This window comes from Dermatophagoides farinae, chromosome 4 (assembly GCF_024713945.1).
Source record: "Dermatophagoides farinae isolate YC_2012a chromosome 4, ASM2471394v1, whole genome shotgun sequence".
Taxonomy (NCBI): Eukaryota; Metazoa; Arthropoda; class Arachnida; order Sarcoptiformes; family Pyroglyphidae; genus Dermatophagoides; species Dermatophagoides farinae.
This window is the reverse complement of record NC_134680.1, coordinates 6,624,737-6,652,617: the sequence shown is the minus strand read 5'-3', so window position 1 is coordinate 6,652,617 and position 27,881 is coordinate 6,624,737. Positions and strand designations below refer to the sequence as shown.

Sequence of the window (27,881 nt, the reverse complement as noted above, 5' to 3'; positions counted from 1 at the left end):
TTTTTTCACGATTATGTAAAATTCCAATACACTCCAATGACCCTCGAATAAACAAAAAAACAAATGAACAAAAAAAAAAAAAAAAATTTCACCAATCAGCCAGTGTTGATTGAAAATTTATGTCCTTGAATATTGATATGTGTGTGTGCAACATTGTAGACATTCGATGATGATGATGATGAAAAAAACAAAACAAAACAAAATTTAACACACAAGTTATTTATCGCGCATTCGCCAAATAGTTTTTCTTTATTTTTATTTTTTATTTATTAACATCCAAACTGTTGCAAACCATAAAAATAACACACCAATCAAAGTCAAAACAATTGTGTTTGTTTAAATATAATACCCATCGTCATCATGATTTAACGTCTAATCCACGAAATTCGAACGTTTTCTTCTTTGATGTGAATTGTATGTATGAAAAGATTTTTTTTTTATTTTTATTCTGTTTACAAGAACTAGCCAATGATTATCCTTGAAAATCATGAACGTATGTATGACGCAAAATGAATGAATAGACAGACAGATGTGAAATTGGAATGCAGTAGAAACAAACAAAAAACAAAAATATGGAAATGATACACGATGATGATGGCGATGATGGAACGATAAACAAATTTTTATTGGATCGTAATCATAACCCAGTGACGAATAAAAAGAAAAATTCAAAACAAAATGAAACGTTGAAATTTAAAATTCCAAAATCATCACCAATCGACGATAATTCATCAATCGATGAAGGTATTGAACGATCAATGAATATTTCAGAATCATCATCATCATCATCATCCACAGCATCAGAATCGGGTTATTATCTACGTAGTAAATGTCCAAATGATTGTTGTAACGCTGCTACTGTTGCTGCTCAAGGAATAAATGTCCGATATCGACATCATCATAAAGGTCAAAAGTAAGTGTGAAATTTTCATTTTTTTTATTGTTTAGTTTATCGTTGACATAGAAAAAAATGACAAATGATAAACATTTTGGGTGTGAATTTTGTTTTGTTGCAAAAAAATCAATGTTGTGTATGTCATATGGTGTGTTTGTATAATTTTAACGATAAGATTTCTGGTAACGAGCACGTGCACCAGGACCGCCGAATTTTTTCGGTTCCATACGTCGTGGATCGCTTACCAATAATGAACGATCATGTTGAATTAGGATGTCTTTTATCTCTTTTTTCGATGATTCATCCACATATTTTTGATAATAAGCAACCAATGCTCGTGAAATTGCTTGACGAATGGCATAGATCTGAGCAACATGACCACCACCACGTACACGTACACGAATATCGACCTGTGCGAATCTGGTCGAGGCCAAAAAAAAAATTGTCAGTTTCAATCAAATATTTAAAACAAAACAAAAAACATACTTATCTTGTCCCAATAATAGAATTGGTTCCAAAAGTTTATATTTCAACATTTGTGGTTGAATCATATCCAATGGTCGGCCATTTACATTGATTAAACCACGGCCAGTTTTACAATAAGCAACGGCTGTTGCTGTTTTTTTGCGTCCAAATACCTGGACTGAATAGGTTGGATCTTTCCTAAAAAAAAAATTTCAGAAATAATGAAAAATGGATGAAAAAACAAATAATCAACTTACGTTTCTGGCATTTTGTTTTTTTTTAGATTAAAATGATCAAAAATTTTTGATAAAAAATTCGTAAAAAACCGGACAAAAAGACACAAAAAACACTCAAACACGTTGAACAACAATGTGAACGAGAAAAAAAGGAAATAGAAACCTCACACTGTCTCACACATTTTGCTTTTCCCTGAAAACGTGTGTTCAACGTAGTAGTAGTAGTGGTATTTGATGATGAGAAAATTCAGTTTGTAGCTCTCATTGTATTCAATGACCGTTCATAGAGTATAGGACTGGAATATTTTTTGAGTGAAAAGAATCATTTTTTGTTTTGGGTGTTTGTGTATCTTTTGTCCTTTATTTATTTCCATTGTTCAATTGATTGATTTTAATTGAAATATCCGTTTCGAAATCATCTATTTTCCAATGATAAACGATGAAGCCAAATATTTTAAATGAATTTATTATGACAATGATGATGATGATGATAATTGTGCCTACATAGGTGTAAATGTTTGTGCAACTATAATTTTCCAATGGAATCAATGTTTGAGGATAAAAGAACGAAAAAATTTCAATTAATTTTTGTAGATGATGATAATTTGAATCGTCCAAAGAGATTGTAAGATTGACGAATTGTTTTTTTAAAATTTTTCGTTTTTTTTCTTGATTTTGGAATCATCGATAATTTTTTTTTTTTTTTTTTGCAGGCGTAAAAAATCCAAACAAATAACGACCACCATTATAGCTGATGAGAATACAGATGACGATACAGATACTGGTGATTCATTAGCATCAACATCAATATCAACTATACATTTATCCGAATTAGATGATTGTGATATTATCGATAATAATAACCGAACATCGACACCGAAATTAAAGAAAACTAAATTTGATTTACATGAACATCATCATTTGGAACAAGAACAACAACAACAACAACAAGATAATTCGAATAAAAAACAGCGAAAAAAACGACCACAGTATTCGAACGTTTTTGAACGCCACCAAATTTCGAAATCATTGGAATCAACAAAAAAGATAAAAATAATTGGCAACAACAATAACAACAACAACCAGATTATAAGTAATAAAAATAAAAATAGCCACAATATCAAACAACAACAGCAGCAGCAGCAAAAACAAAATTTGTCACAAAATCAACTACTGCAACAACAACAACAACAAAAAGAGGCAGCAACTGATGCAGCAGCAACAACAGCTCATCATCACGATCATCGAAAAATAATTGTTTCATTTTTTGGCAAAAATATTCGTCATGGTCAGATAAGTGATAAAAGTGAACAACACCGACAGCAACAAACTGCTCGATCTATTGTGATTGATGAAGAACAGAATCGATCTATCGATGGTGTTGATGGTGATAATTCAATCATTCGGCAACAACAACGACGTTCGATTGATGAAGAAATTCATTCACGTTATAAACATTATTTACAATTGAAAACGGATTTAAAGTAGGTTCTTTTCAGAATTTTTGATTGTGTAATTTAATTTAATTTTTTCGTTTTTTTTTTGCAGAGATCAAAATAAAACTGATTATACATACGCACATAGTTCGAGTTATTCACCATTAGTTCAGAATTGTGATTGGTATAATTGGACTGTACCAAATATGTCACGGCAATCTGTACGGCATCATCATCATAATAATAATCGATCATTATCACCAACGAATAAAATATTACAATCAGATATGATACAGCGAAGATTCAATGAACATGGTATACCAGTATCAACAATTTCATCAACACAACAATCATTAGCAACACGTAGGATTGTATCATCATCATCATCAACTTCCACTACTACTGGCTCTTATCAGGTATATGTTTATAATTTGATCATTATTTAAATTCTAATGAAAAGAATTTATTTCTTTTTTTTCTAAAAAGCAAAATGCTGCTTGTAATGAAACACATATTGTTAGGCCACGTATACCACAACAATACCATAATATTCATCATCATATTGAACAGCCATTTCATTCAACACCATTTAAACCGAATATATTGGATGCTGGATCATCTGGATCATCATTATTACCTCAACAATCAACTATAAATAAAACAACAACAAAAACATTGAAATCATCGAATATTGAATTTTCCGATGATGATGATGATAATAATGATAATAATGGTGGATTCATGAATGAAACAAATTTGAATGATGAAGAAGATTTAAATCAAACTGTGAAAATGACATTACGTAAACCAATCATAATTGATAATAATGGTGATGAACCAATGAAAATATCAAAACGTCGTATGGTGAAATCATCATACTCCAGAACACGGAGTAATCAAAATAATCTCGGTCATTATTCTGAAGAAGATGACGATAATGGAATGGAAGACGATACTGAAGACGAAGAAGAAGAATTTACTTTTATTCGTCGAATTCAACGATTTTTTATTACAACTGTACGTCATATACCATATATTGGATCCAGTGATTTAATCATCAATAATAAAGTGCCATCAACAAATAATAATGATTTAAATTTAAATGAAACTTATACATCATCATCAACGTCATCAAGATTGAATGTATATCAAAATAACGATCATATGGGTGGTGATTCAATGTTTTTTCTTCCAAAAACCAGTAGTAGTGGTACATGGTTCCGTCAACGAATCCGTAATAATCACAATCTTGTTGACAATGATGAAGTGATGATAGATTCTTCTAAATTAGGATTCTGCTCACCAGGTTTTTGTTTCAAAATTTTTCTTGGCCTTTTTCTTTTCCTATTCTTATTACCATTATTGATAAGTTATTTATTGGGTCCTGGGTCATCATCATATTATCAAATGTTACAATGGACAACAAATGCTATTGATTTACATTCATCATCACCATCATCATCATCGTTTGTTGAACTTTTTTCATCATTATCAATATGGCCAAGTTTCTTATCCTTGAATTCATTATCAAAATGGCCATCATTATTTTCATCATATTCACCACCAGCTGGTGAATCTTATCGTTCTGTTTTTGATTCAGAAATTTCTGCCTTACGAAAGGAACTTTTATCATTGAAAGAGATGAATCAACAAAAATATGATTCTATTTCGAATCCTGCTGCCTCTATGCCACCACCTACTATAATGGATCCACGTCTTGTAGAACGTATCCATGAATTGGAATCACAATTAACAACATGTTGTAATCGTTCGAATACTACTACTTGGGATCGTGTTCGAAGTGAGATTGAGAATGAAATCACTAGAAATATGGATTCGAAACTATCTCAAATGCAACAACGTTATGATGAAGAATTAAAATCTCAAGTGGAAAATGTTCGATTAAATTTAATTCAATTAATTGACGAATATCGTAATCGTGTGGATATGAATCTTTCAATGATTATCGATCAGATTCGTTCGGAATTAATTGAACAACAACAATTAGTACAACGCCAAAAACACACGGGTAGTTCGAACATTAAAATAGATTCAATATCATTGATTGATGTAGAACGATTGATACACTCAGCATTGGCTAAATATGATGCGGATAAAACTGGTGAAGCTGATTTTGCTCTAGAATCTTCTGGTAAGTTGAATAAATGCATTTTTAAATACAAAAATTTGATTTTTTTTTGGAAAATTCACAATTTAGGTGGTTGGATTATGCAAACTCGATGTTCTGAATCATATGAATTATCATGGGGAACATATAAATTATTGGGTATGACTATTTGGCGTTCAATAAATAGTCCACGTGTTGTAATTCAATCCGGTGTCGTTCCGGGTGAATGTTGGTGTTTCAAAGGATCTGAAGGTCGTTTAGGTATTCATCTATCGGCACGTATAATACCGACAGCATTCACGTATGAACATATACCAGCTGAATTATCACGTGATGGTCATATAAAATCGGCTCCAAATCGTCTTATTGTTTATGGACTTCGTCATGAACATGATTTAGATCCAATAATATTAGGGGAATATTATTATCAAATTGATGATGTTGAACGTCCATTACAACAATTCCTGGTACAGAATCAAGAAGCAGCAAAACATACATTCGATATGATTGAATTGAATGTTAAATCCAATCATGGTCATCCAGATTATACATGCCTTTATCGATTTCGTGTACATGGTATTCATCCGTCCATTACGAATGCCTGATAACAACAAAAACAAAATTGAAATTTGTAACCAAAAAAAAGTACGTGTTTTCATACACCATTCATAGTGATCAACAAGTGTCATAATAATTATATTCACATCATTTCACACTCTACTACTATTATCACCATTACCGGTCATATAATAATCACACACAAATTCATCAATTATGTGTATTCTTCAAATACTTAACCTCGGTGAACACAAGGCTAAAATAATTCCAAGTCAAATTTGATCATCATCATCATCATTTGTTAAAAAAATATGAATTTCTTTTATCCAACTTGTTTTCAACATTTTAAAAAACAAAAAAAAATCTCTTTACTACAATTTTAATTCTTTGATATCATTTTATTCACACACACGCACATACACAAAGAGAGATGCAAAACAAAAAACTTTATGAATTATAATCCGTTGTTTTATTTTTGAATAAAAATGCAAAAATTCAATAAATTTCATTGATTTTGATTGAAAAATAATTTTTCCACCTGTTCACGTGTATCATCCGGACATTTAACAGCATATCCAATGGTTCTTTCATGTGAAAACAGTGCATAATCATTACCATTGGGCAGGCAACGATCACCAAAAAAATAAATTTTATCATAACGATCATCGGGTATGAAACGGAGACAAAATTTTTTATCCCAACCACGTGGAAAACAATCAATGGATATTTGTCCACCAATAACAAAATCCATTTCTATGTCGGTGCCATTGAATTCTTGTTGAAATGCATTAATCATTTTCTCACGAATACCGTGTTTTTGATCATAAGCAAAAAAATCATTTCGTTCGTCACGTGAACAACTTCTGCCAATTGGCGATACATTTATAAGACCATTACGGAATTCGATGAAATTTCCACGTTTTTTCGGTATCGTTAACCGAGATAAATAACCGAGTGCGAAATTGATAAATCTTTGTACACGTTCTTCACCCAATTCGTTTAATATACTTTGTTTACCTATTAATCGGCCATCGTGGTAAGCCAATAAACCATTTTCGGCAAAAATATAATCATATTTCTTAATCAATTGAGCGATTTGTGAATCCGAATCTTGTGATTGAAATGATTCACCACAATCAATGGATGTCATTTGTTCGGCAATTTTGGCCAGATCTGAACCACCGACTAAACCAACGTCAACTTTTTCTTTAAGTTTCAGTAGAAATTGTTCCATTTCTAATGTGATTGCCATACGAGATCGGGTTAATGTTCCATCGACATCGAACAAAACAAGTGTACGTGGAAATTCTTTTTGCTGCGGTAGTGATGCTGATGATGATGACATGATGATGATGATGATGATTTAAATTGTTAATGGGACAGAATTTGAATCAAATTGATGATATGTTAAAGAAATCCAAACGATGCCGTTGTTTTTTTTTTTTTTGTTTGAAATGTGAAATAACACATCATCATATGAAAAAATGACGACAGTACCGCCATCTTTTGAATAATTTTTTTTTCGTAAATAAATTTTGTCAGCAAAATTTAATCAATTTTCATTGATTTTGATGATGATGATGATGATATCAATATTTTCTTCGTAAAATTAATATCATCAATATTGCAAAATGTGAAAAAAAATTCCAAACTTAAATTTTCCTTGATAAATCATACACATATCGATCATCAATCGATTCATTGATTCGAAACATCAGGCGATATCCTATTGATGTGATGAGCGACACTATCGATAACATCGACAACAACAATATAAACAACAAAAATTATTTTCGAAACTTTCAATAAAAAAAATACAAACACAAAAAAAACTGGATGGAAAATTTTCATTTTCAACTTTAAATTTTTGTGTGTGTGTTTCAACAAGAAATAAAGAAAGAAAAAATTTTTTTGTCTGTGTGAGATATCGCCTGATTCATTCGAAATGTTGGCCATTTCTTTCACATCTAGGTTGCCTGATGATGATCGGATAATCAAAAAACAAAAAAAAATCGATCAATTATCGACTATATTTGATTGAATAAATAAATAAAATGTGAAATGTATTTATTTGAAACTTTTATCATCATCAACAATCATCACAAATTTCAAATCACCGGTTCTAACTGGGTCTCCTTGTGACGATGACGATTCGCACGAGGATTTTATATATTATTTATTTATTTATAATTGAAAAAAAACATTAAGAGACAAATGAAATTATCGAGAAAAAAAAGAAACAATATGCTGACCAAAGTTCATGTGCTCGATACAAACACACACACATTGCATTGCATTTGATGTGATTTGTTTTTTTGTTTTACTCATTTCATGCCGTTTTTCAAATCAAAAAAAAAAAAAAAAACAATTATCATCAATGCAATATGTAGCAATGATTAATTGATTGATTGAATATTCAAAATATCAATTGTCGTTGTTTATCAAAACAAAAAAAAACAAAACAAAAGTGAATCCTGATTTCACGTAAAAAAAATTTTTGTACGTACATTTTTCGCACACACACAACTGTATATCGCCCATCACTACATCGAAAATGAATCTATTCGCGATATGATTCGATTTGAGTAATCAATTTGTGTGCCCGATTCGAATGTGTTTTGTATCGGAAATTGTTTGGTCGTACTTTATGAAAAATAGTCTTTGAGGAAAATTTTATTTTTTTTTTAAAATTAATTGAAATCAACAAAAAACAAACAGAATCAACTGATCAAATCTCAACAAATAAATAAATGATTTCATCATCATCATCATCATGGGTTCAAAGTTTCAACAAAATCTTCGACATACATTCAATTCAATAGATATGACACATGGACATTTCCCAATGACGAATATCGATATTGATGATCGATCGATGATAATAATAATAATAATCCGATGATTGTGATTCGATGAGATTAATATAAACAAAATCATAATCAATCAATCGATCAATCTTGTGATCAAATTTGATCAATTTTCTTCGTAATTCATGCAATAAAAATCCAGCAATATTTGATGGCCAAAAAAAATGTTCAAATTTTGTTTTTCCCGTACAAAAAAAAAATTTCAAACAAAAACAACAACGATTCTACCACCAACGAATACCAGAAGAAGAAGAAGAAGAAGCGAAAAAAAAGAACAATCCAAAGTTCGAATGTTTTTTTTTTCGTACGTACATTTTGAACACAGGCACACACACCCATGTCATCGTCATTTTTTTTCATAATAATGTGACGATAATATCATCATAATCATAAGGAACAATCTGATTATCATTCAATTACTACAGCACTATAATTTCTTGGTCATATGAATTTCGATTTGACTTGATCGTTTTTATCATTTTTGCAATATCATTTTATCATTGTTTCATTCATAATACTGATATATACTGATATTCGTCTAGTTGCACTATTGGTAAGTGTTTCATTTTTTTTCTTATCAAACCTCTAATTGTAATTATCGTTTATGATGTGAACATGTCTGTGTATGTATCACATTTGGACACACTTTTTGATATGTGACGAAAAAAATTGGATTTGAATTCATCATTCACGGTACACGAATCATCATCTGTATTGATGGCATATATAAAATGCCTTGTTACAATGGATGTATAAATCAAATCAAATTCAAACCTCGAATGAATCGAATCAATTAATTTTTCAACAACAACAACAATTTACTGTTCAACTTTTATTTCGTTTTCTTCAAAAATTAATTATGGATTTAGCCATAGCAAAAGAAAGTCAACAAGAACATCTTCTATCACCAGAAGCTATTACTACTGCTAATGTTTTACGTAAAAAATCCAATGATTCTTTGGCATCTGAATCCATTTATTATCTGGATCCTTCGGAACATTTTCGTCCTGAACATAAATCACCAGAAGAATATCGTATTTATACTATTAATCAGGTTGGTTTTTTTTCTCTCTTTGATTGATTGATTTTTATTAATTGAATTTTACAATTCTATAGGATGATTATATCCAGAAACGTGTATTTGACACATATCGTTTAATGCATACAAATCAAACATTAGAATTTGCACGTAATCGTTTACATCATTGGACACGTTTTGATAAACTTAAAATGACAATAATGGATGCATTGGAAAATTTGAATTGCCTAGTGGATGAATCCGATCCTGATGTTGATCTACCAAATATTATACATGCATTTCAAACAGCTGAACGTATACGTGAAGCACATCCGGATCTGGATTGGTTTCATTTGACTGGATTAATACATGACTTGGGTAAATTAATGGCTGTTTATGGTGAACCACAATGGGCTGTTGTTGGTGATACATTTCCATTGGGTTGCCAGGTGGCTAAATCCGTTGTATATGCTGAACAAACATTCATGGATAATCCAGATACAACAAATTCTGATTATAATACAGAATATGGTATCTATCAACCAAATTGTGGATTGAAACAGGTTGTTATGTCATGGGGCCACGATGAATATATGTATCAAGTATTGAAAAATCATCCAGATTGTTCATTACCAGAACAAGCATTCTACATCATACGTTTTCATTCATTCTATCCATGGCATACTGGTGGCGATTATTATCATCTATGTTCTAAACATGATCTACATATGTTACCTTGGATCCGAGAATTTAACAAATTTGATCTTTATTCTAAAACACCGGAAATACCAGACATACCAAAATTGGTTCCATATTATCAATCATTGATTGATAAATATATACCTGGATTGGTTAGCTGGTGAAAGAAAAAAAAACAAACAAACAAACAAACAATTGAAATCCATCCATTCATTCATTCAATCACATCATACAATGAAATTATAAACGACGACCATATATTATTGATTTATAATCATTGAAAATGGAAAAAAAAACATTGATCTTTCTCATACATTTCTCATCGTTAAACGACGTCATTCCTTTATATAGAGCCTCTTATGACATTTTTGTTTTTGTTTTATCAATTACATAATTATTCAACCTGTATATGCAACTACTTCGACATTTGCCTATTATTAGACCACTGAAAAAAATGCATTATTAATATATTTTTTATGTTTATCTATTTGTTACACTACGTTGTTATTGCTATATATTCATTCTCTGTGTGTTATAGTTAATTGGCCTTGGTGAATATCCCGAACATCTACAACCGGATTTTCATCAAAAAAAATTGAATCCCATTTCATGATTTTAAAATGGCCATCATCATCATCATCATCATCAGCATCATCATCATCATACGCAACACAAAATCAATGAGTAATCAAATCAAATTTGAATAAAATATGAAAATTCATAACGATCTCTCATCACCATTTAAAATTATGATAACGAAAAAAAAAAAATTTTCCCAAACCAAAAATCAAAATCTAAATGGAAATGAAAAAAAAATATATTGATCGAATCAATGTTCTTTTGATTGATTGATTGATAATTGATATTTGTCATATAAATGATTGATTGATTGAGATTGGGCCAATCAGGCGACCCATTATGCCGTTGTAGTCGTTGTCGTCGTCGTCGTCGTCGATGTTGAATCGCTTGGCAACTCCACACAATCAACAAGTAATGTGATCATCATTTTTGGAAGAAAAAAACTTATCAATCCTTCGATTCACTTTGAATAAAATAAATCATCATCAGCATTCGAAAAAAAAAATTATCGAATTCATCAAATTTGAGTTTATCAAATCAAATCAAATCAAACCAAATCAAATGACAAGAAAAGAGAAAGAAAAATTTCGAAATCATTACCTGACATTTGGCGTTCTTTTTTTTCGTTTGAACGATAAAATCATTGCGTTGAATTTTCGAATTTGAATTTTTTTTTTTTTGGTTTGTTTGTTCGGTCAGTCGAGTGCATTGATTTGTTTGGATTAAAATTTGATTTGAATTCGGTTCACAGAAAAAAATCGAACATTTTCTTTTTTGCTGGGTATAAATAAAAGATCCGGATCAATGGCCCAATAGTAATTCAAATTTTGTTTTTATCGATTGCACTGTGATTGATTGATCGAAGAATTTTTGTTTTTGATTTGATTTGTACGACGAAATTTTTTTTTTTCGAGCTAAACATACGTGACAAACGATTTTGAAAGAAAAAAAAATGTCATCAATATATCAGAAATATGATGATGAAATTGGTAAAAAAAATTGTGATTATAATCAATTGGAAAAAGAGATGCTCAATCAACATTGGCAACAAGATCCAGAACTGGCATGGCGTTTAGCATCGATTGTTTATTATAAATGCTTGAATCTATCCAATGATGAAGAGATAAAATTGAAGACAATTGAATCATTACGTTATGCAGAAAAATCAATAGAATTGTTTACCAAACAGCAAAACGAAAGTGTTGGTGGTGGTGATGGAAACATTTTCTATGCATATAAATGGTCAGCAATGGCACATGGTCGTTTAGCATTATTTGAAATGGCAAATGTTGAACGTAAAATTCTTTATACGGCAAATTTTCTTCAATATTTAGATAAATGTTTACAGCAACAAGAAAAACAAAAAGAATCGAATCAAAAGATCACCAATGATCATCTGGTATTGTTTATGCAAGGCAGATTTCAATTAGCATTATCAATGTTATCAGAAGATGAGCAGAAAATCTTTCAAAAACGTTTAGGACCCAATGTGGTGATACCGAAATTAAATCTACTGGATGGTGAATCAAAACTACGCCGATCCATTGAATTACAGCCAGATTTTATTGATAATTATATTACATTAGCATATCTGTTGATAAAAGAACATAAAATTCTGGATGCCAAACAGATTATTGAAAAAGGATTACAACAACAATGTTGTAATAAATCCGATGAATTGATACGGCAAGAATTGTTGAAAATCAAAGAAACATTAGGTTGATAATGATTTTCTTTGATTTTTTAGTTTTAAAATTAAATTTTTTTGTTTGTTTGTGTTTGTTGTCATCATTTCGTTATTCGGTTATTTGAATGACCAAATTTTCTTTCTTTATTTCCATTTTTATTTTGCCATAATCATCATCATCGTCGTTGTCCGGTTATTGAGATTGTTGTTGATTGATCAATAAATAAAAAAAAAATCCGATTCGTCATCATCGATCGATCGATGATTGTGTTTGTTTCCATTCTTTTTTTCCCTTGTGTTTAATGTTTTCATATGTTTGTCACGTTATCACATGGTGATGATTAGGTATCGTACAAATTTTTTTTTCTTTTCATATCGATGTATGATGCTTCTGATGCTGGTAATGATAATGATGATGATGAGTGATGCGTTGTTGTGGTTTGAAATGAAACAAAACAGAAAACAATGGGTTATATTTTTTTCGGAACAAATGAGATACGGGCTTAATAAAATACAACAGACAAAAAAAATCGGGAAGTATCGATAATGAAAACAAAAAAACACAAACTATCGATACAATCGATACATTTAGTTCGAATCTGTGTGTGTGTGTGTGTGTTTGGTTGTTTTCACAAAAAATCAATAAAGTATTTTTTTTTGTATTCATTCAAATTTTTTTGTTGTTGTTGTTGTTAAATAAATATTGATGTGGGTTTTATTTTATTTCATTGATCGATCGATCAATCCATGTTGTTGTTGTTGTTGTTGATGATGATGATCACTGCGCGATGGATTTACCGATCAATCAATCAATCAACTACCGTGTGTGTGTGTGTGGTTTTTGCTTCCGTTTTCCTCGTTTACCATCATCATCATCATCATCATTTTAATCATAATAATAATCATCATCGAAACAATTCGTTTTTTTCCCGATTTACTCATTCAATCTGAATCGAATTGATTTTATGAAAAAAAAACATTTTATCTGAACATGTAATTTTTTTTTTTGGTCAAAACGAATTGAAAATGTGTGAAAAAAAATCATCATCATCATCATCATGAATCAGTGATGAAAAGCATGAAATAATCAAACAATCGATCGATCTATAGAGAAGAAAACAAAATTCGAAACGATTCAATTATATGAATTTTAATACTTGCGACAAGATCGCCATCAATTTTGACTGACCGCACCAACACACACATACAAAAATTAATGATCCACATCCATTATGATAATCGTGATAAGTGATGATCATTTATATAATTTAATTAAATCGATTTGTGATAATAATCTGAATGATGACATTGGCGCCACCAATAAAGACATCATCATCATCTGTTCAACATACATACAATACAAATTGAATTATTCAATTAATCGATCGATCGATCGATTGATTGATTGATTGATTGATCGTCATCAAACAAAAGAAAATTCATCCGATACATTGTTGTTGTTGTTCTCTTATTGTTTGTTTCACCATCATCATCTGATTGATCCATTGAGCCATTCATTTATGTCATCTTGTCCATCATCATATCATAAAGGTATGTATCGATTTTGTCCATTGTTTATTGTTGTATATGAGGAAACAAAAACAACACGACATCGTGTTCATGAATGACGTACGGAAGATGTATGCAAAATAAGATTTTGATGAATAATTTTTGTTTCATTTTGTTTCCTGATTAATTAATTAATTAATTAATCAAAAACAAATATGTGTCAGTGATGGTGATGGTGGAGGTGTTTATTTTTTCTTTCTTAAATCAAATTCAAATGATCTAGTTTTTGTTGTTGTTGTTGTTGACCGATAATGATGATTAAGAAATTTCTTTTTCTGCTTACGTCATTGAGGTTTCTGATTGGATTTTTTTTTTGTTTTCCTCGATCGAATAAAAACCGTTTGCCATTTTTTATTTGGATTGGGTTTTTTTTCTTTTTCGGTGTGTGTGTTTTTTGGTTTTTGGTTTTTCTTGATCAACATTGGATTGATTAAACATCACTGGTGCCGGTTATGATGGATATGATGATGTTTTGGTTCTCATTCATCATGTTCAATGCAATTCATTTGATCAATGCTGCTAATAATGATGCGGATGATAATCATCTGGTGGAAATAGCTGCCGAAACAAAATCATCATTATGGCATCCACCACCACCCCCACCAGCTTCATCACATCATGATTGTCAATCAAAACAAGATGGAAAAATCATTTTAGCCGTTCAAACGGAACGTCAATTAAAATTACAGCAAATTAACCAACCACCAAAATTACCTGCAAATTCTATACCGGAAATTGTGATCAAATCAAATGATAATGAATTGAAATTAAAATTTCTATCACAATCAAGTTCACTGCATTTGGAACAATTGATAAAACCGCCAAAATATTATCATCGACAAAATCCATTAGATGTGCAAGAAATTCATGAACCAACAATACAATTGAAACAATTGATAAAAAAACCAATACATCAAAATGTACATGAAATAATCATACCAACAAAAACCATCGTACAGGAAATACTTCCGATGAAGCAAATTGTTAAAACCATTGTTTCAACAGCTAATAATCATCATCAACAGAAATCACCTCCATCACCGTCATTACATCATGGTCAAGAAGATGACGACCAATCGAATCATCACCATGAACCACAGCAACAACAACATGTCATTGATGAACGATCATTAAATTTAAATTTACAATCATTATCAAATCAATAGAGGAAATGTGATTTAATTTTCCATCATCAAATTGAATGAAAACAAAATAAAAAAATAGAAAAAATGAGTGAAAAAAACCTGAAAAAAATTAATTTTTTTCTCGAAAAAAAAAAATTTTAAAATTCTAAATAACGGATTTTGTACCACCAACATTCATTGATGATGATAAAAGAGATGGCCGTGATGATGATCCATAATGACCACCACCACCACTGACACTACCATCGATCAATGATGATTGAGATAATGGTAATACTGACGATGATCCATAATGATGAGGTTGTGGTAGAATTTTAAGAAGCAATTCTTTCATCAATTGTCGTTGTTGTTGATTATCATTATTATGGATCAATGTGGACGTTGTAGTGGACAACATTGGTTTTTGTGTTAAATGTTGTTGCTGTTGTTGGCCATTACCATTATCACCACCAACATTTGGTTCAACCATTTGTTCAACACCAATCAATAATGGACTTAGTGTTACTGTTGGTGAATCTTCATTGATTGTTGATGATTGAAATTGTTCCTTTTGATTTGGATGTTGTTGTTTTTGTTGCTGTTGAATTTGTTTGAATCGTGAAATTGGTGAACGATTAAATTTATTCAATTCTGTTGCCGTTGCTGTTGTGGTTGATTGATTGATTGAATTGGATTTACGAAACTTAGATTGTACAGTAAATGGTTGTGGAGATCGAGATGATGTGACTACCGTGTGAACTTGTTCCACTACCGGTTTCACTTCCTGTATTACTTTACGATATGGCATAATTATTTCATGTACTTGTTGCAGAATTGGTTTACGTATCTGTTGATAATAAAGACGTGGTTCTTCTTCTGTTCGTTCTATTTCTGGTTCCTGGTGGATATTTTCTTCTTGTTTTCCATTATCATTGATCGATGATTGTACAACTTTTATTCGATTTGATGGTGATTTAAAATGAATTTGTAATGGACGACTTTGTGGCAATACTTCAATGATTCGTTCATCACCAGCATTTAAATCATCACCTTCAATTTCATGATGATGATGTTCAGCCAATAGATTGGAATCAATCGGCCGATATTCCATTGAATAACGTGTGAGAACCGCCGCTTTAAAACGTTGTGGTTGACCACGGCGATTATTTTTTTGTTGATTATTTGACATTTGTTGGCCATTTTTAGCCGAAATAGAATCAATCATTAGATTCTGTTGTTCGAAACGTTCATTTTCAAAATTTCTATTCTGTTGTTGTTGTGGTTTAATCGATGAATCAATTAAATCGATTTCAAAATCAGAATGTTTTCTTGGTTGATTTTCATCATCACCAGTGTTCATTAAATCATTAGTTTTATTAATATTATCATCTTTACCAGAATCGGCATTATCATCTTCAATGTCAGCATCCATATTTTGTGGTTTTAATGATTGAATGAATTGTTCCAATTGTTGTTCCGATGGCGTCGGTGTCGATGTTGAAAAAGGCATTGATGGCTGTTGTTGTGCGACAATATTCAAATCTGATCGTGATTGAGATTTTCTCGGCTGTTGTACACCTAAACAATCATCAAATTGTACAGGATTTTCAGTTTCTTGTTCCAGTTTTTGTTGCTGATGCTGCTGCTGCTGCAACGGTTGAATCAAATTCATCATTTTACCACCATATGAATAATGAAATGGATTTGTTGCAAAAACATTTTTACGTAAATTCTTTACAAATGAATTTATACGATTCTGTTGTTGTTGTTGTGTTGAATCGGTTGTGGTGAATGATGATGATGATGATAATGGTGATTCAGTTGTTGTTATTGTAGTAGATAATGGTGTTGTAGTAGTGGTCAACGTCGTATCAGTGGTTGCTATAGGATTTCCGTTTATTGATAATAGATGATGATGATGATGATGGTGATTATTAAAATGATTATTATGACGTAAAATGCCATAACAGGTATTAATAATCAATGTTATTATCAATAATAATCTAATTAAATCCTATTAATGAATAATAAAAATGAATTATAATCGATTATCGATGGTGAAAATGTGAAAGAAAATAAAACAATCGATTATTTTACCATTATATTCAATTATATTATTGCCTGGTTAAAGGATGAAATTAATGATAATCGGATTATCGTCGTCTTCGTCGTCGTTTGTTGTGGTTGTTGTCGTTGTTGTTACGAAATTGGAATGATTGATCTGGTCGAATCTGATTGAATTTTTATATAGAAAATTTTATTCGCCAATCCATTAATGTGACCAAACATAAAGTCTCTTTATCTCTCTCTCTCTCTCTCTCTCTCTCTTACTACAAATCTCTAGGTTCATTATTGATTCTGATCGAAACAACAAAAATTTGGTTTGACTGGATGATGATTTATTGTGCGTAGGTAGCTCCAGAAAAAAAAATTTATGAACCACTTGAATTTTGTTCAAAAAAAACCACCACCATCATCAAGGAAACGATTTTTTTTGTTGAATTAAAAATTGGATCAAAAATTTTTTTTTTAGGTTGCCCATTCTTTTTTCTTTCTTTCGAAACAAAATGGAAAAAAATTCGTCGAGTGGATCGATAGATTGATGCTTTCATTTTCATTTTTTGGCTTGCTACTACTACTTTTCATTTCAAGATTTTTTTTTGTTTGTTGTTTTTCAAATGATTATCAAATAAATTTTTGAAGTATCTGTGGTTGGAACACACACACACATACAGAGATGCACAATGTATAAAGTGATTTGGTAAATAGTGATAATCATGATGATCACAAGTGTCATCGATTAATTGTTGTTGTCGTCGTTGATTGTTCATAATCAAATTCAAAATGCAAATGATGACCTGTATACGATGATGACCTATCAAGTGTGTGTATATGTGCAGAAATGTTCCCGAAACATTATGACCGAAAAATTTTTCTTCAAAAAAAATTTCCAAAAAAAAAAATAAATTTTTCATCATCATATTCAAAAGATAATTTCAAGGTTCATTTTATTTTACTTAAATATGTGCTTGCAGAAGAAAAAAAAATCCTGAAAATAAATTAAATAAACAAAAATTTCACCAAAAACGGAATACATAAAGCAAAAAAAAAATTTGACCAAAAATCGATTTGTTGAGCTATATGGTCAATTTTGAAAAAAAATCGATTTTGGCACAAAAAAAAGTTTCATTCATTGTTATCGTTCATCACTAATTCGAATTTTTTCCCAAAAAAAATATCGCCACATTTAGTATCGATTATTATTGTTGTTGTCGTTGTTGTTGCTATTCCGGTAATTCCAATTTTGATTGTAATTTTGATTATTGTAGTTGTAATTGTTGTTGTTGTTCCAATTTTGGTTCCAATTATTATTCGATTGCCATTGTTGTTGCTGTTGTTGTTGTTGCTGGTGTTGTGGTCTTATTGAATGATAATTTTGATTTGATGCAGCTACTGCATGACGAAATGACAATAATGGTGCATGACGACGTTGAATTTGTTGCTGTTGAAATATTTGTCTTGCTGGTGCAATCTGTTGAATGTCCGAATCTGAAATGCCATGGCTTGAAACTTGTGATCTTTCAAATTCCGATGTATCATATGATGATGAATCATATGAAATTGGTGTTTGTTGCACTAATCTTCTTGGCGTTGCTGATGTGGATCGATGGCTCGAACCGGCGGAACTAGTAGTTGATGATTGTTGCTGGGCACGGACAAAACTTTCAAGATTTTTCATCAAATTAGCAGATGATTCAATTTTCGGTCTTGTAGTAGCAACAGTAGTAACTGATGTGGTAGTGCTGGTGGATGGTTTCAATGTTTGTCTTTGAAATTTATCTATTTCCGATGATTCTTCTTCTGTTTCCACACTAGTTGGTCGTCCAATTACTGTGGCATCAGTTCCGATTAATTGTTGTTCATCTTCATGACGATGTTGTTGGCCACCATGTGATATTACCGTATGGATTTCTTCAATAACAGGTTGTATTTCCTGTAAAATACGTCTATATGGTGTAATGATTTCTCGTACTTCCTGTTTTGGGATAGAAATAGATTATTATTAATATGAATCAATCGATCAATTTCATCACGAAAAACGAACCTGTATGATTGGTTTCCGTACCACATGGAATAATCGTTGTGGTTCCTCTTGTGATTGGGTACGTTCTTCTTGTTGTAATTCACCTTTTTGATGTTCTTGCACCATTTTAATTCGCGATGATGCAGATTTGAAATGAATTTCTAACGGCAATGATCGTGCTTCAACTTCAATTATTTTCGGTTCCGGTTGTTCACGAAATTGTTCAATTTTCACCGGTCGATATTCAAATGTATGTTTTGTACGTACTGCCGCTTTGAAACGTCGTTGATCACCAGTGAATGCGGCGCCATGACGATTTTTAACACCTGTGGTAATTCGGCTAGAAAAACGGCGATGAACCGGTTCCAATGGTCGGCTGGTAATATGGTCGGCATCAAGAATTGATCGCATTGTATCTTCGACATTAACCTCTTTACTGGCACCAAGTTCAGCACTAGATATGGACAGAGCTTCATCCAATTCCGGTATTCCAGGTGATGCAGTTGTTGCGGTAGCCGTAGCATAATTACTACCACCATAAAGCATAGCATCATTGACTAATTTCATTTTAAAACGTAATGAATCACGAAAATTATCCGGTACAGTTGTCGGCGATGTAGCTGGTGATTCCGGTAATATTCGTGACATTTGTTGTTGTGATAATTTAGCTGTGGTGGTTTTGATTCCACCAGATTTTGCCACTGTTGTTTCTGCATTGCTTGAATAAAATAAAACCGGAACTACAAAAAGAATGAATGATTTGATGAACATTTTTATATATCGGTATTGAATTTTCAAATGTTGAAAAATTTTCGAATGAAAAACAATCGATATATCGAATTTAAACGGGCAACGAAAAAAACGAGTGATGAAAATTCGAATGTTATCGATTCGATTCGATGTTTTTCGTCGTTTTGTTGTTGTTGTTGTTTTTTGAAATGATATCGATTGATTTGGATTGATGTTTTTATATATCCATAACAACAGGTGCTCTTTCAACACTTTCAACTTTTTCAAAAATTTTTTTTTGTGAAAGAATAATATTTAAAAAATGAAAATTTTTTTTTTTTGAAAAAAAAGATGTGTCACTCTCGTATATGAACCAAGCGAAAACAAACAAAACTAGAAAACGAATATATAGCCATTGGTGAAGATTTTGGTCAAACAAATGGCCAATTTACCTTGGTTATAGATAGATATTGGTCAATCACAATTGATTGATAATCAATCGAAATGAATAGAATGAATGAATGAATCAACAACAACAACAACAACATGTGACATATATGTATGTGGTTGAAGACTTTTCAAAAATTTTTTTTCTTTCACTACAATTCATTGACCGTTGATGAGGTAATGTATTGATGTTTTTTTCGCTTTTTTTGGTGTCAATGGCCATTTTGACCAATATATATGTCTATATGAGAGGTGTGTGTGTGTCTGAAATTTTTTTTTCATCATATATTTGTTTATTCATCATGTCACCAAAAAAAATGTTTTTTTTAAGGCTTCTGATTTATTTATGACCAATATTTGGTCAATTTTTTTCTTTCTCTTTCTCTGTGTGTGTGTGTTTAATGTGTGAGAAAATTCTTCTTTGTCTTTGGTTGATTGGTTGGTTGAGAAATTTTTTTCATCATCATCATCATTTTAAATCTCCTTGAGATCCAGTACAATTTTTTTTTGGTGACAAACAAAACAATACAAAACGAAAAAAAAATCTCTCTCTCTCTCTCTCTGTACAAGTATGGATCGTTTGTTTTTTTTAAAAAATTTTTATTTATAGCATCATCAAATGTGGTCAAACAAATGATAAAATTGAAAAAAAAAATTTTCCAGTGGGATGATAATATGTTTTTAACCCGATGATGTCAGAAAAAAAATTTATCGATGATGATTATATATACATTGTATATATATACATCGATTACGTTGATTAATTTTTTTTCCTTTTTTTTGCATTTCCATAATCGTTGATCGTGATTTATCATTTGGTGCATAATGAATTGAAAAAAAAACAACAACAACAACAAAGAAATGAAAGAAAGAAAATTTATTGATTATATCTGTTTTTATTTTGTCTCTCATAACAACAACAACAAAAGCCAATCTCTGCCAAAAAAATGTGAAATGAAATAGATGGTGGCCATTTAGCTATTGACCAAATAATAATAATTGTATTGTTATTAGGACTTCCTGATTCAAATTTTTTTTTCTTTTTTTTTCTTTTGACTTTTACTTTTTGTGGCTTCTTTTGTGTTCAGTTTAGTTTATGAAATGAAATAAAATGGAATCCAAAAAAAAAAAAAAATATAAAAAAATGACAAGCATGTGTTAGGTTAGGTTGAATGAATATTAAAGAAGATTCACATTCAAATTAAAGATACATTGCTTCGTGTGTGTGCTTTTAAGTGTGTGTGTTCCAGGAACATCACGGATGTTCATGCTGGATGATGATGATGACGATGATGGACATTTGATCATGATAATGTTTTCATTTTGGCTTTGAATATTGACAATGATGATGGTATATATTTGTTTCTATGGTATATCTAGATTTCTGTTACACGTGTATGTAATGTTTATATAAGATAATAAAATCAGTGAGAGCATTGAATCGATTGTAGTGAGAAACGAAAAATTTATTTTTAATGCATTTTCTTTACATAATGAATGAATGAATGAATGGATGGATGGATGGATGAATGAATTAGATGTGTGTAAGTACAACAGCAAAAAAAAATAAAAATTGAATGAAAAAAAAATAAAAATTAAAATAACAATGAAAAACAATGACAGAATTACGTAATTCATAAATAAGTTACAAGAATAAATATATGGAATTTTCTGTATGTAGGAAAAAAAATGGAACCAATTGAATGCTTGGCAAGCTTATAATGATTGGCAGTAATAAATGAAAATTAGTCTGACGATTTTAGTGAATCATCGATCATTTTTGTTTCATTTGATGATGATGATGATAATGATGATACCGGAAGATGATTAACCAAGGTATTAAAATAATGATTGATGATCGAAAACTGAACAAAATCCTAATATGATTTTTGTTCGGTTCCAGTTTCAAATGTTTGTGATGTACCTGATTCAAATGTTTGTGAGAATCCATTGAAACCACTGCTACCACCACCGGAAGATCCACCACCACCAAATGATGTACCACCAAAACCACCACGACTACCACCATTGTTGCTAGAACCAGTACCGCTAAAACTACCACCACCACCACCACCACCTGTTGAACCACCTCGTGATCCGCCCATGTAATTTCCACCACCATTACCACCAAAGCTTCCTGATCCACCAAAACTGGATGATCCACCACTGCCAAAACCAGATGACATTCCAGTAGAAGGTGTAGGAGCACCACCAAAACCACCTGTTGCAGGACTTGAGCTTCCACCATAATTTCCTCCAGCACCAAAACCAGAACCACCAGTAGGAGCTGAACCACCTTGGCCCATAGCAGCGGCTCCATTTCTGCTTGGTGATTGAAGACCTGAACCAGCAGAACTTCCGCCACCACCACCACCACCTCGGGATTTTGATTGATTTCGATCGAATTGTCGTCGTGCTTCGCCTTTGGCAACAATTGTATGAATTTCTTCCATAACAGGTTGAATTTCCTGAATAACACGTCGATAAGGTGTAATGATTTCTCGTACTTCCTGTTTGTTAGAACAAATAATAGATTATTAGTATGAATTGAATCAATTAATTTCATTGAAAACGAACCTGAATAATTGGCTTTTTAACTTCGTGAATAAGTCGATGTGGTTCTTCTTCCGATGAAGTTTGTTCAACTTCACCAGCACCGGCTGCTTCATGTGTTTGATGAACACGAATTCTTGATGAACTTGATTTGAAATGAATTTCCAATGGTAAAGCACCACCTTCAACTTCAATAATTTGTGGTTCAATATCTTCAAATGGAATATCCACTTGTTTGAAATCCACTGTATGTTTAGTGATTACAGCTGCTGGTATACGTTCACCACCTGATCCACCCATTTTGAATTGACTATCACCATCACTGAAACCGCTGCCACCTCCGATAGCTCCACCAGCAGCAGCTCCATCAGCTGATCCTGAATCACTTGAAGAACCACCGCCAAATGAAGAACCACCGCCAAATGAAGAACCACCACCAAATGAAGAACCACCACCACCACCACCACCCGATGACATCATTGAACCAGATCCACCGAAAGATCCGCTCCCGCCCGAGCCGAAACCAATTGAGCCAGTTCCGCCTGTTCCGCCAGTTCCAGTAGATCCACCATATGAACCACTGCCGCCAGAACTGAATCCCATTGAACCAGTTCCGGTGGATCCACCGAAAGAACCGCTACCGCCAGAACTAAATCCCATTGAACCAGTTCCGGTTGATCCACCGAAAGAACCGCTACCGCCAGAACTGAATCCCATTGAACCAGTTCCGCCAGAACTTGATCCACCATTATAGCTTCCACCACCATTACCAGTAGAGCCACTGGTTCCACGACTTCCACCGTTAGAACTACTGCCAAAACTTGATCCAAAGCTGCTGCCACCATTCATGCTACCACCACGGCTGCCACCGGATGAACCATAGCTGCCAGAAGCACCGCTACCACCACCACCACCACCACCGGTTGATTTAAATCCACCACCACTACTACTACCACCACCACGGTTAGAACCACTTGATGTTGATGTCATTGGTGACCAGCTACCCATAACGGTACCACCGCTACTACCGCCACCACCGCTAAGTGAACCACCAGATGAACTACTTGTTGAGCCGCTATATCCGGTTCTTGCACCAAAACCACCACCATTCATCATGGCTACAGGTGAAGTAAATCCACTACCACCACCACCACCACCACGGCTAGAACCGCTTGATGATGATGAAACGGGACGATTTTTCGTACCACCTTGTTGCAAACTTGGGCCAGCAACAATTGCCAATAATAATACTGTCGATAAGAATCGAGCCATTTTGATTCGTATCGAAATTAAATCGATGAAAAAAAAAATTGAATACGATGATGCTGATGACGATAATTTGATGAAAAAAAAATGAAATCACAGATTGAATGAAAACACAATCACTTAGTTTGTTGATCAATGAATGAATGGTGGATAAATGATAATGACCGAAAAAACAACAACAAAAAAAAATTTTTTTGAATATCACAATCAACCAAACGCAATGCAAACTAACGAAACACTTGAAAATATTTGAATAGAAGACGATTCAATATCGTTTTTTTTTCGGGCCACTCAAAATGCACACGAATCAATCACTATGACGAATGAAATCGTTGTTGTTTGGACCAAACATTCCTTTGTGACTTTTATACTCGACAAACAAACAAACAAAAACCGAGAAACAATGAAAACGAAAAAAAAAATTTTTTTTCTTTTATCCAAATCTATTCGATACAAAGAAAAATAAAACATGCACATTTTCATTGCTTCGGAGAATCATCATCAAAAACGATGAAGAAGAAGAAGAAGAAAAATATGGTTTCTCCATATTTGTTTGAGAATTGTGTATTGTAATGCTGATCTACAAAAAAGAAAACGGGAAAAAAAGTAAAAGTTTTTTTTTCGAGAGAGAGAATGGAGAGACGAATAAATCGCACTGAATGTATCGTCGAACATAAACACACACATACACACAAAAAAATAAGAAGAGATGAACGCAAACAAAATGAGAGAAAACCGACAATGATCACACGACAAGATAAACACACACACACACACACACACAGACACGGGAACATCAATCTTGACATACACATAACGTATACACGGACATTGAATTCAAAATTCAAATCACAATTCATTTCAATTCAATTTTTTTTTCGAAGGCAAACAATTCATTGGAATTGTTGTTGTCGCTGTTGCTGTTGACCGGATTTCATTTTATCCATCATTGTCGGTTATTATTATTATTATTATTACGATGATGATGATGATGATTATGATTTTCTTTCTTGGAACAACAAACACACACACACACAATTTGAATTCAAATGATGATGATAATCATTATTCGGTATTTTTTGCTTATTCCAACAAAATGAAAATGAAATTCATTTTTTTTTCTCCTACAAAACTTCAATTTCAGGTTCGTTATTCAGGATCATCATCATCATCATCATCTGGAATGTTTTTGTTGTTCCGGTGGTGGTGTTGGTGGTGTTTTGTGTTAGAAAAAAAATGGTCGTTGACCATTTGTTGAAGAAATAATTGATATACGAGCCCACCGGCCCCCACTCCACTGCACAAATAGTTTTTCTCACACATTTTCTGTTGATTTCCATTCACTGGTGTTTTCTTTTAATTTAAATTTCAATCTTTTTTTTTCTTCGTTGTTTTTTTCATTTTTGATCTACCTGATTGTTCCATATTTACAAACAAACATGAACACAAGCTGGACATTTGGCAAACACAAACGGATTTTTTCGTCGTTGTCGTTGTTGTTTTATCGACGAGAAAAAAAAATTGTAAAATTTTAGCAAATAGGAAATGAAGAAAAAAGAACAACGGAAATGAATGAATTTTTCTGTTCTGTTTGTTTTTGTTGATTTTTTTTTATATCCATGTTTTGGCTATGTTGGTTGTATCAGAATTTTTTTTTCAACATAGGTCACTCATAAATTAAGTTATCATTTTTTTCTCCTAGTTTTTTTTTCTAAATTGATACTATTATATAATGATGATGTTGACAATAATAATAATAATGAATGGTCATGTGTTAATTATCATCGACAACAAACAAATGGTTTCCATAATTTGTTTCTTTTTGGCTTGATTGGATTTTTTTTTTTCATAATTCCAATTGAATGGTAGAGAAAAATTTTGAAAATTTTTTGTTTATTTTACAATATCGATAAATAATCAATCCATATGGAATTTTTTTTTCTTATCATTATTTCACTGAAATGATGATGATGATGATCCAGGTCATAGAAAAACAAACACAATTTTTTTTATATTGAAAACGAGAAATTGACATTAGGTCATAAAAAAAATAATGATGTCATCAACATCAACATCAACAATTTCGTTATATATGGATAGATCTTTGATTAGATTCAATTCGATTCTTTTGTTTTGTGTTGTCATCCAAACATCAGACACGACTTTTTACTATCGTTTGTTTTGTTTATGTTTTTTTTTTTTTGCTGATGCTGCTGTTTTTTTTTCTTACACCTTTTCGATGAAAATTTATTCAAAATCAAAAAAAAAAAAAAAATTAACTCGATTTGAAATTGAATGGCCACCATCACCATCAACAGTTGGCCATTTGGATTCAGCAAAGAAAAAAAAAATTGTTTCGAAATAGGAATTTTTTTGTTTTTTTATTTTCATTTAATTCATCCAACAACCAATTGTCTTCCAATTTGTTTTTTTGTCTAATTCAACTCAATCACACAATGTTTGTCTGTGTCACTGTGTGTGTGTGTGTGTGTGCACATGTGTATGAATATCGTAGTAAAAAAAAATTTTTTGGTCAATCCAAATAAAACAAAACAAAGAAATGGAAAAAAAATTGGAAATTGCTCAATCGAAAGTGAAAATGAAAATGAAAATGAAAATCGAATCAAAAATATTGAATACCGATGTCATCATTTCGAATCATATTTGTTGTTGTTTGATTTATCGTTTGAATTTATAAATTTTGATGATGATGATTTTAAATTTTCAGTTTCAGAACAGAAAAAAAATGATGATGATACAATAAAGTGGAGAAAAAAAAATTGAAAGTTGAAAATTCATAATTCTAAACAGGAAAATAAATTTTCCCTTTTTCCCATTCGAAACGGGATTTTTTTTTTGTCAAAATCTATATATATATGAAATTCATCCGAATCATAATCATCTTGAATAAAATCATGAATAAAATCCTGATACTGAAAATTGTTCAACTTCAAAATAAAAAAAAATCAAATGTCAAGCCCCATGCCGTGACATGACCTTGGCTTAGAATTTATTTATTTATTTTTTTTTCGTCTTTAAAATAATCTTTTGAACGATTTTCAAAATGATTCGAATCGAATCTTGAATGTTGAAATGGTCTTGGTGATGTGATGTCCCCGGATAACAACATTGGCCTTAACTTTGAACAAAATGATTTTATTGCAATTCATTTGATCATCACAATCATCATCATTGATGATGATTGAGACGTTGTTCATTCTTTCATTCTTTTTTTTCTTCTTCACAAAATTTACATTATTTTCATAATAATAGTAATTGATTCTGGATTGAATTCAACTTTTTTGGATTAAGCCATCATTGATGATGATGATGATGATGATGATGATGATCGAATCAAATCAATCAATCAATGATGATGATGAGTTTACAGGGAAAAGAAGATTACATATCTTGAACAATAATATCAAAAAAAAAAATAAAAATCAATTCAAATTAAAATCGATTGATTGATCATGGATTTTTTTTCCAATAAACATTTTCGATTCGAGATTGAATCATTATTCATTTTTTTTGTTGTTCT

At 31.6% G+C, this 27,881-nt stretch overlaps 8 protein-coding genes across 9 annotated transcripts; 3 read left to right on the top strand and 5 right to left on the bottom strand.

Annotated features, from left to right (window-relative positions):
* Positions 1-12: 12 nt before the first annotated feature.
* On the top strand, positions 13-6,244 carry LOC124490759 (uncharacterized). 2 transcript variants are annotated; one of them, XM_075730680.1, is made up of 6 exons: positions 13-414; positions 460-913; positions 2,310-3,080; positions 3,145-3,448; positions 3,519-5,184; positions 5,251-6,244. In XM_075730680.1, exons 2-6 carry the CDS (start codon positions 573-575, stop codon positions 5,763-5,765), a joined length of 3,597 nt encoding a protein of 1,198 aa, XP_075586795.1. In that variant the 5' UTR covers positions 13-414; positions 460-572; the 3' UTR covers positions 5,766-6,244. The 2 variants fall into 2 exon arrangements, with proteins under 2 accessions (XP_075586795.1, XP_075586796.1); XM_075730681.1 differs by lacking the exons at positions 13-414; positions 460-913 and adding an exon at positions 1,874-2,221.
* RpS16 (ribosomal protein S16) lies at positions 923-1,779 on the bottom strand. The gene is made up of 3 exons (XM_047053314.2): positions 1,618-1,779; positions 1,382-1,558; positions 923-1,315 (listed from the first exon to the last, which is right to left on the bottom strand). The coding sequence occupies exons 1-3, from the start codon at positions 1,626-1,628 to the stop codon at positions 1,060-1,062; spliced, it is 444 nt and encodes a 147-aa protein (XP_046909270.1). The 5' UTR covers positions 1,629-1,779; the 3' UTR covers positions 923-1,059.
* Pmm2 (phosphomannomutase) lies at positions 6,165-9,132 on the bottom strand. The gene has a single exon (XM_047053312.2). It carries the CDS (start codon positions 7,061-7,063, stop codon positions 6,224-6,226), a length of 840 nt encoding a protein of 279 aa, XP_046909268.1. The 5' UTR covers positions 7,064-9,132; the 3' UTR covers positions 6,165-6,223.
* Positions 9,133-9,227: 95 nt separating this feature from the next.
* Miox (Myo-inositol oxygenase) lies at positions 9,228-10,789 on the top strand. The gene is made up of 2 exons (XM_047053310.2): positions 9,228-9,639; positions 9,702-10,789. Exons 1-2 carry the CDS (start codon positions 9,334-9,336, stop codon positions 10,464-10,466), a joined length of 1,071 nt encoding a protein of 356 aa, XP_046909266.2. The 5' UTR covers positions 9,228-9,333; the 3' UTR covers positions 10,467-10,789.
* A 131-nt stretch (positions 10,790-10,920) lies between these two features.
* Positions 10,921-12,655, top strand: LOC124490762 (uncharacterized). The gene has a single exon (XM_047053313.2). The coding sequence runs from the start codon at positions 11,834-11,836 to the stop codon at positions 12,602-12,604; it is 771 nt and encodes a 256-aa protein (XP_046909269.1). The 5' UTR covers positions 10,921-11,833; the 3' UTR covers positions 12,605-12,655.
* Positions 12,656-15,295: 2,640 nt separating this feature from the next.
* LOC124490330 (uncharacterized) lies at positions 15,296-17,479 on the bottom strand. Its single transcript, XM_047052802.2, has 2 exons — positions 17,359-17,479; positions 15,296-17,275 (listed from the first exon to the last, which is right to left on the bottom strand). Exons 1-2 carry the CDS (start codon positions 17,359-17,361, stop codon positions 15,428-15,430), a joined length of 1,851 nt encoding a protein of 616 aa, XP_046908758.2. The 5' UTR covers positions 17,362-17,479; the 3' UTR covers positions 15,296-15,427.
* A 764-nt stretch (positions 17,480-18,243) lies between these two features.
* LOC124490329 (uncharacterized) lies at positions 18,244-20,293 on the bottom strand. The gene is made up of 2 exons (XM_075730682.1): positions 19,367-20,293; positions 18,244-19,297 (listed from the first exon to the last, which is right to left on the bottom strand). The coding sequence occupies exons 1-2, from the start codon at positions 20,114-20,116 to the stop codon at positions 18,509-18,511; spliced, it is 1,539 nt and encodes a 512-aa protein (XP_075586797.1). The 5' UTR covers positions 20,117-20,293; the 3' UTR covers positions 18,244-18,508.
* Positions 20,294-21,966: 1,673 nt separating this feature from the next.
* LOC124490328 (uncharacterized) lies at positions 21,967-24,740 on the bottom strand. Its single transcript, XM_047052800.2, has 2 exons — positions 23,099-24,740; positions 21,967-23,031 (listed from the first exon to the last, which is right to left on the bottom strand). Exons 1-2 carry the CDS (start codon positions 24,344-24,346, stop codon positions 22,399-22,401), a joined length of 1,881 nt encoding a protein of 626 aa, XP_046908756.2. The 5' UTR covers positions 24,347-24,740; the 3' UTR covers positions 21,967-22,398.
* Positions 24,741-27,881: the final 3,141 nt, after the last annotated feature.

Excerpts from the sequence above, each read along its gene's own strand:
- LOC124490328 (XM_047052800.2), bottom strand. The coding sequence starts at position 24,346 with ATGGCTCGATTCTTATCGACAGTATTATTATTGGCAATTGTTGCTGGC. Across the intron at positions 23,032-23,098 it reads TTAAAAAGCCAATTATTCAG|GAAGTACGAGAAATCATTAC; the intron begins GTTCGTTTTCAA and ends TCTAACAAACAG.
- Miox (XM_047053310.2), top strand. The coding sequence starts at position 9,334 with ATGTATAAATCAAATCAAATTCAAACCTCGAATGAATCGAATCAATTA. Across the intron at positions 9,640-9,701 it reads GTATTTATACTATTAATCAG|GATGATTATATCCAGAAACG; the intron begins GTTGGTTTTTTT and ends ACAATTCTATAG.
- LOC124490329 (XM_075730682.1), bottom strand. The coding sequence starts at position 20,116 with ATGTTCATCAAATCATTCATTCTTTTTGTAGTTCCGGTTTTATTTTAT. Across the intron at positions 19,298-19,366 it reads TACGGAAACCAATCATACAG|GAAGTACGAGAAATCATTAC; the intron begins GTTCGTTTTTCG and ends ATCCCAAAACAG.
- RpS16 (XM_047053314.2), bottom strand. Across the intron at positions 1,316-1,381 it reads CTATTATTGGGACAAGATAA|ATTCGCACAGGTCGATATTC; the intron begins GTATGTTTTTTG and ends GGCCTCGACCAG.
- LOC124490762 (XM_047053313.2), top strand. The coding sequence starts at position 11,834 with ATGTCATCAATATATCAGAAATATGATGATGAAATTGGTAAAAAAAAT.
- Pmm2 (XM_047053312.2), bottom strand. The coding sequence starts at position 7,063 with ATGTCATCATCATCAGCATCACTACCGCAGCAAAAAGAATTTCCACGT.
- LOC124490759 (XM_075730680.1), top strand. The coding sequence starts at position 573 with ATGGAAATGATACACGATGATGATGGCGATGATGGAACGATAAACAAA. Across the intron at positions 3,081-3,144 it reads CAATTGAAAACGGATTTAAA|AGATCAAAATAAAACTGATT; the intron begins GTAGGTTCTTTT and ends TTTTTTTTGCAG. Across the intron at positions 3,449-3,518 it reads CTACTACTGGCTCTTATCAG|CAAAATGCTGCTTGTAATGA; the intron begins GTATATGTTTAT and ends TTTTCTAAAAAG.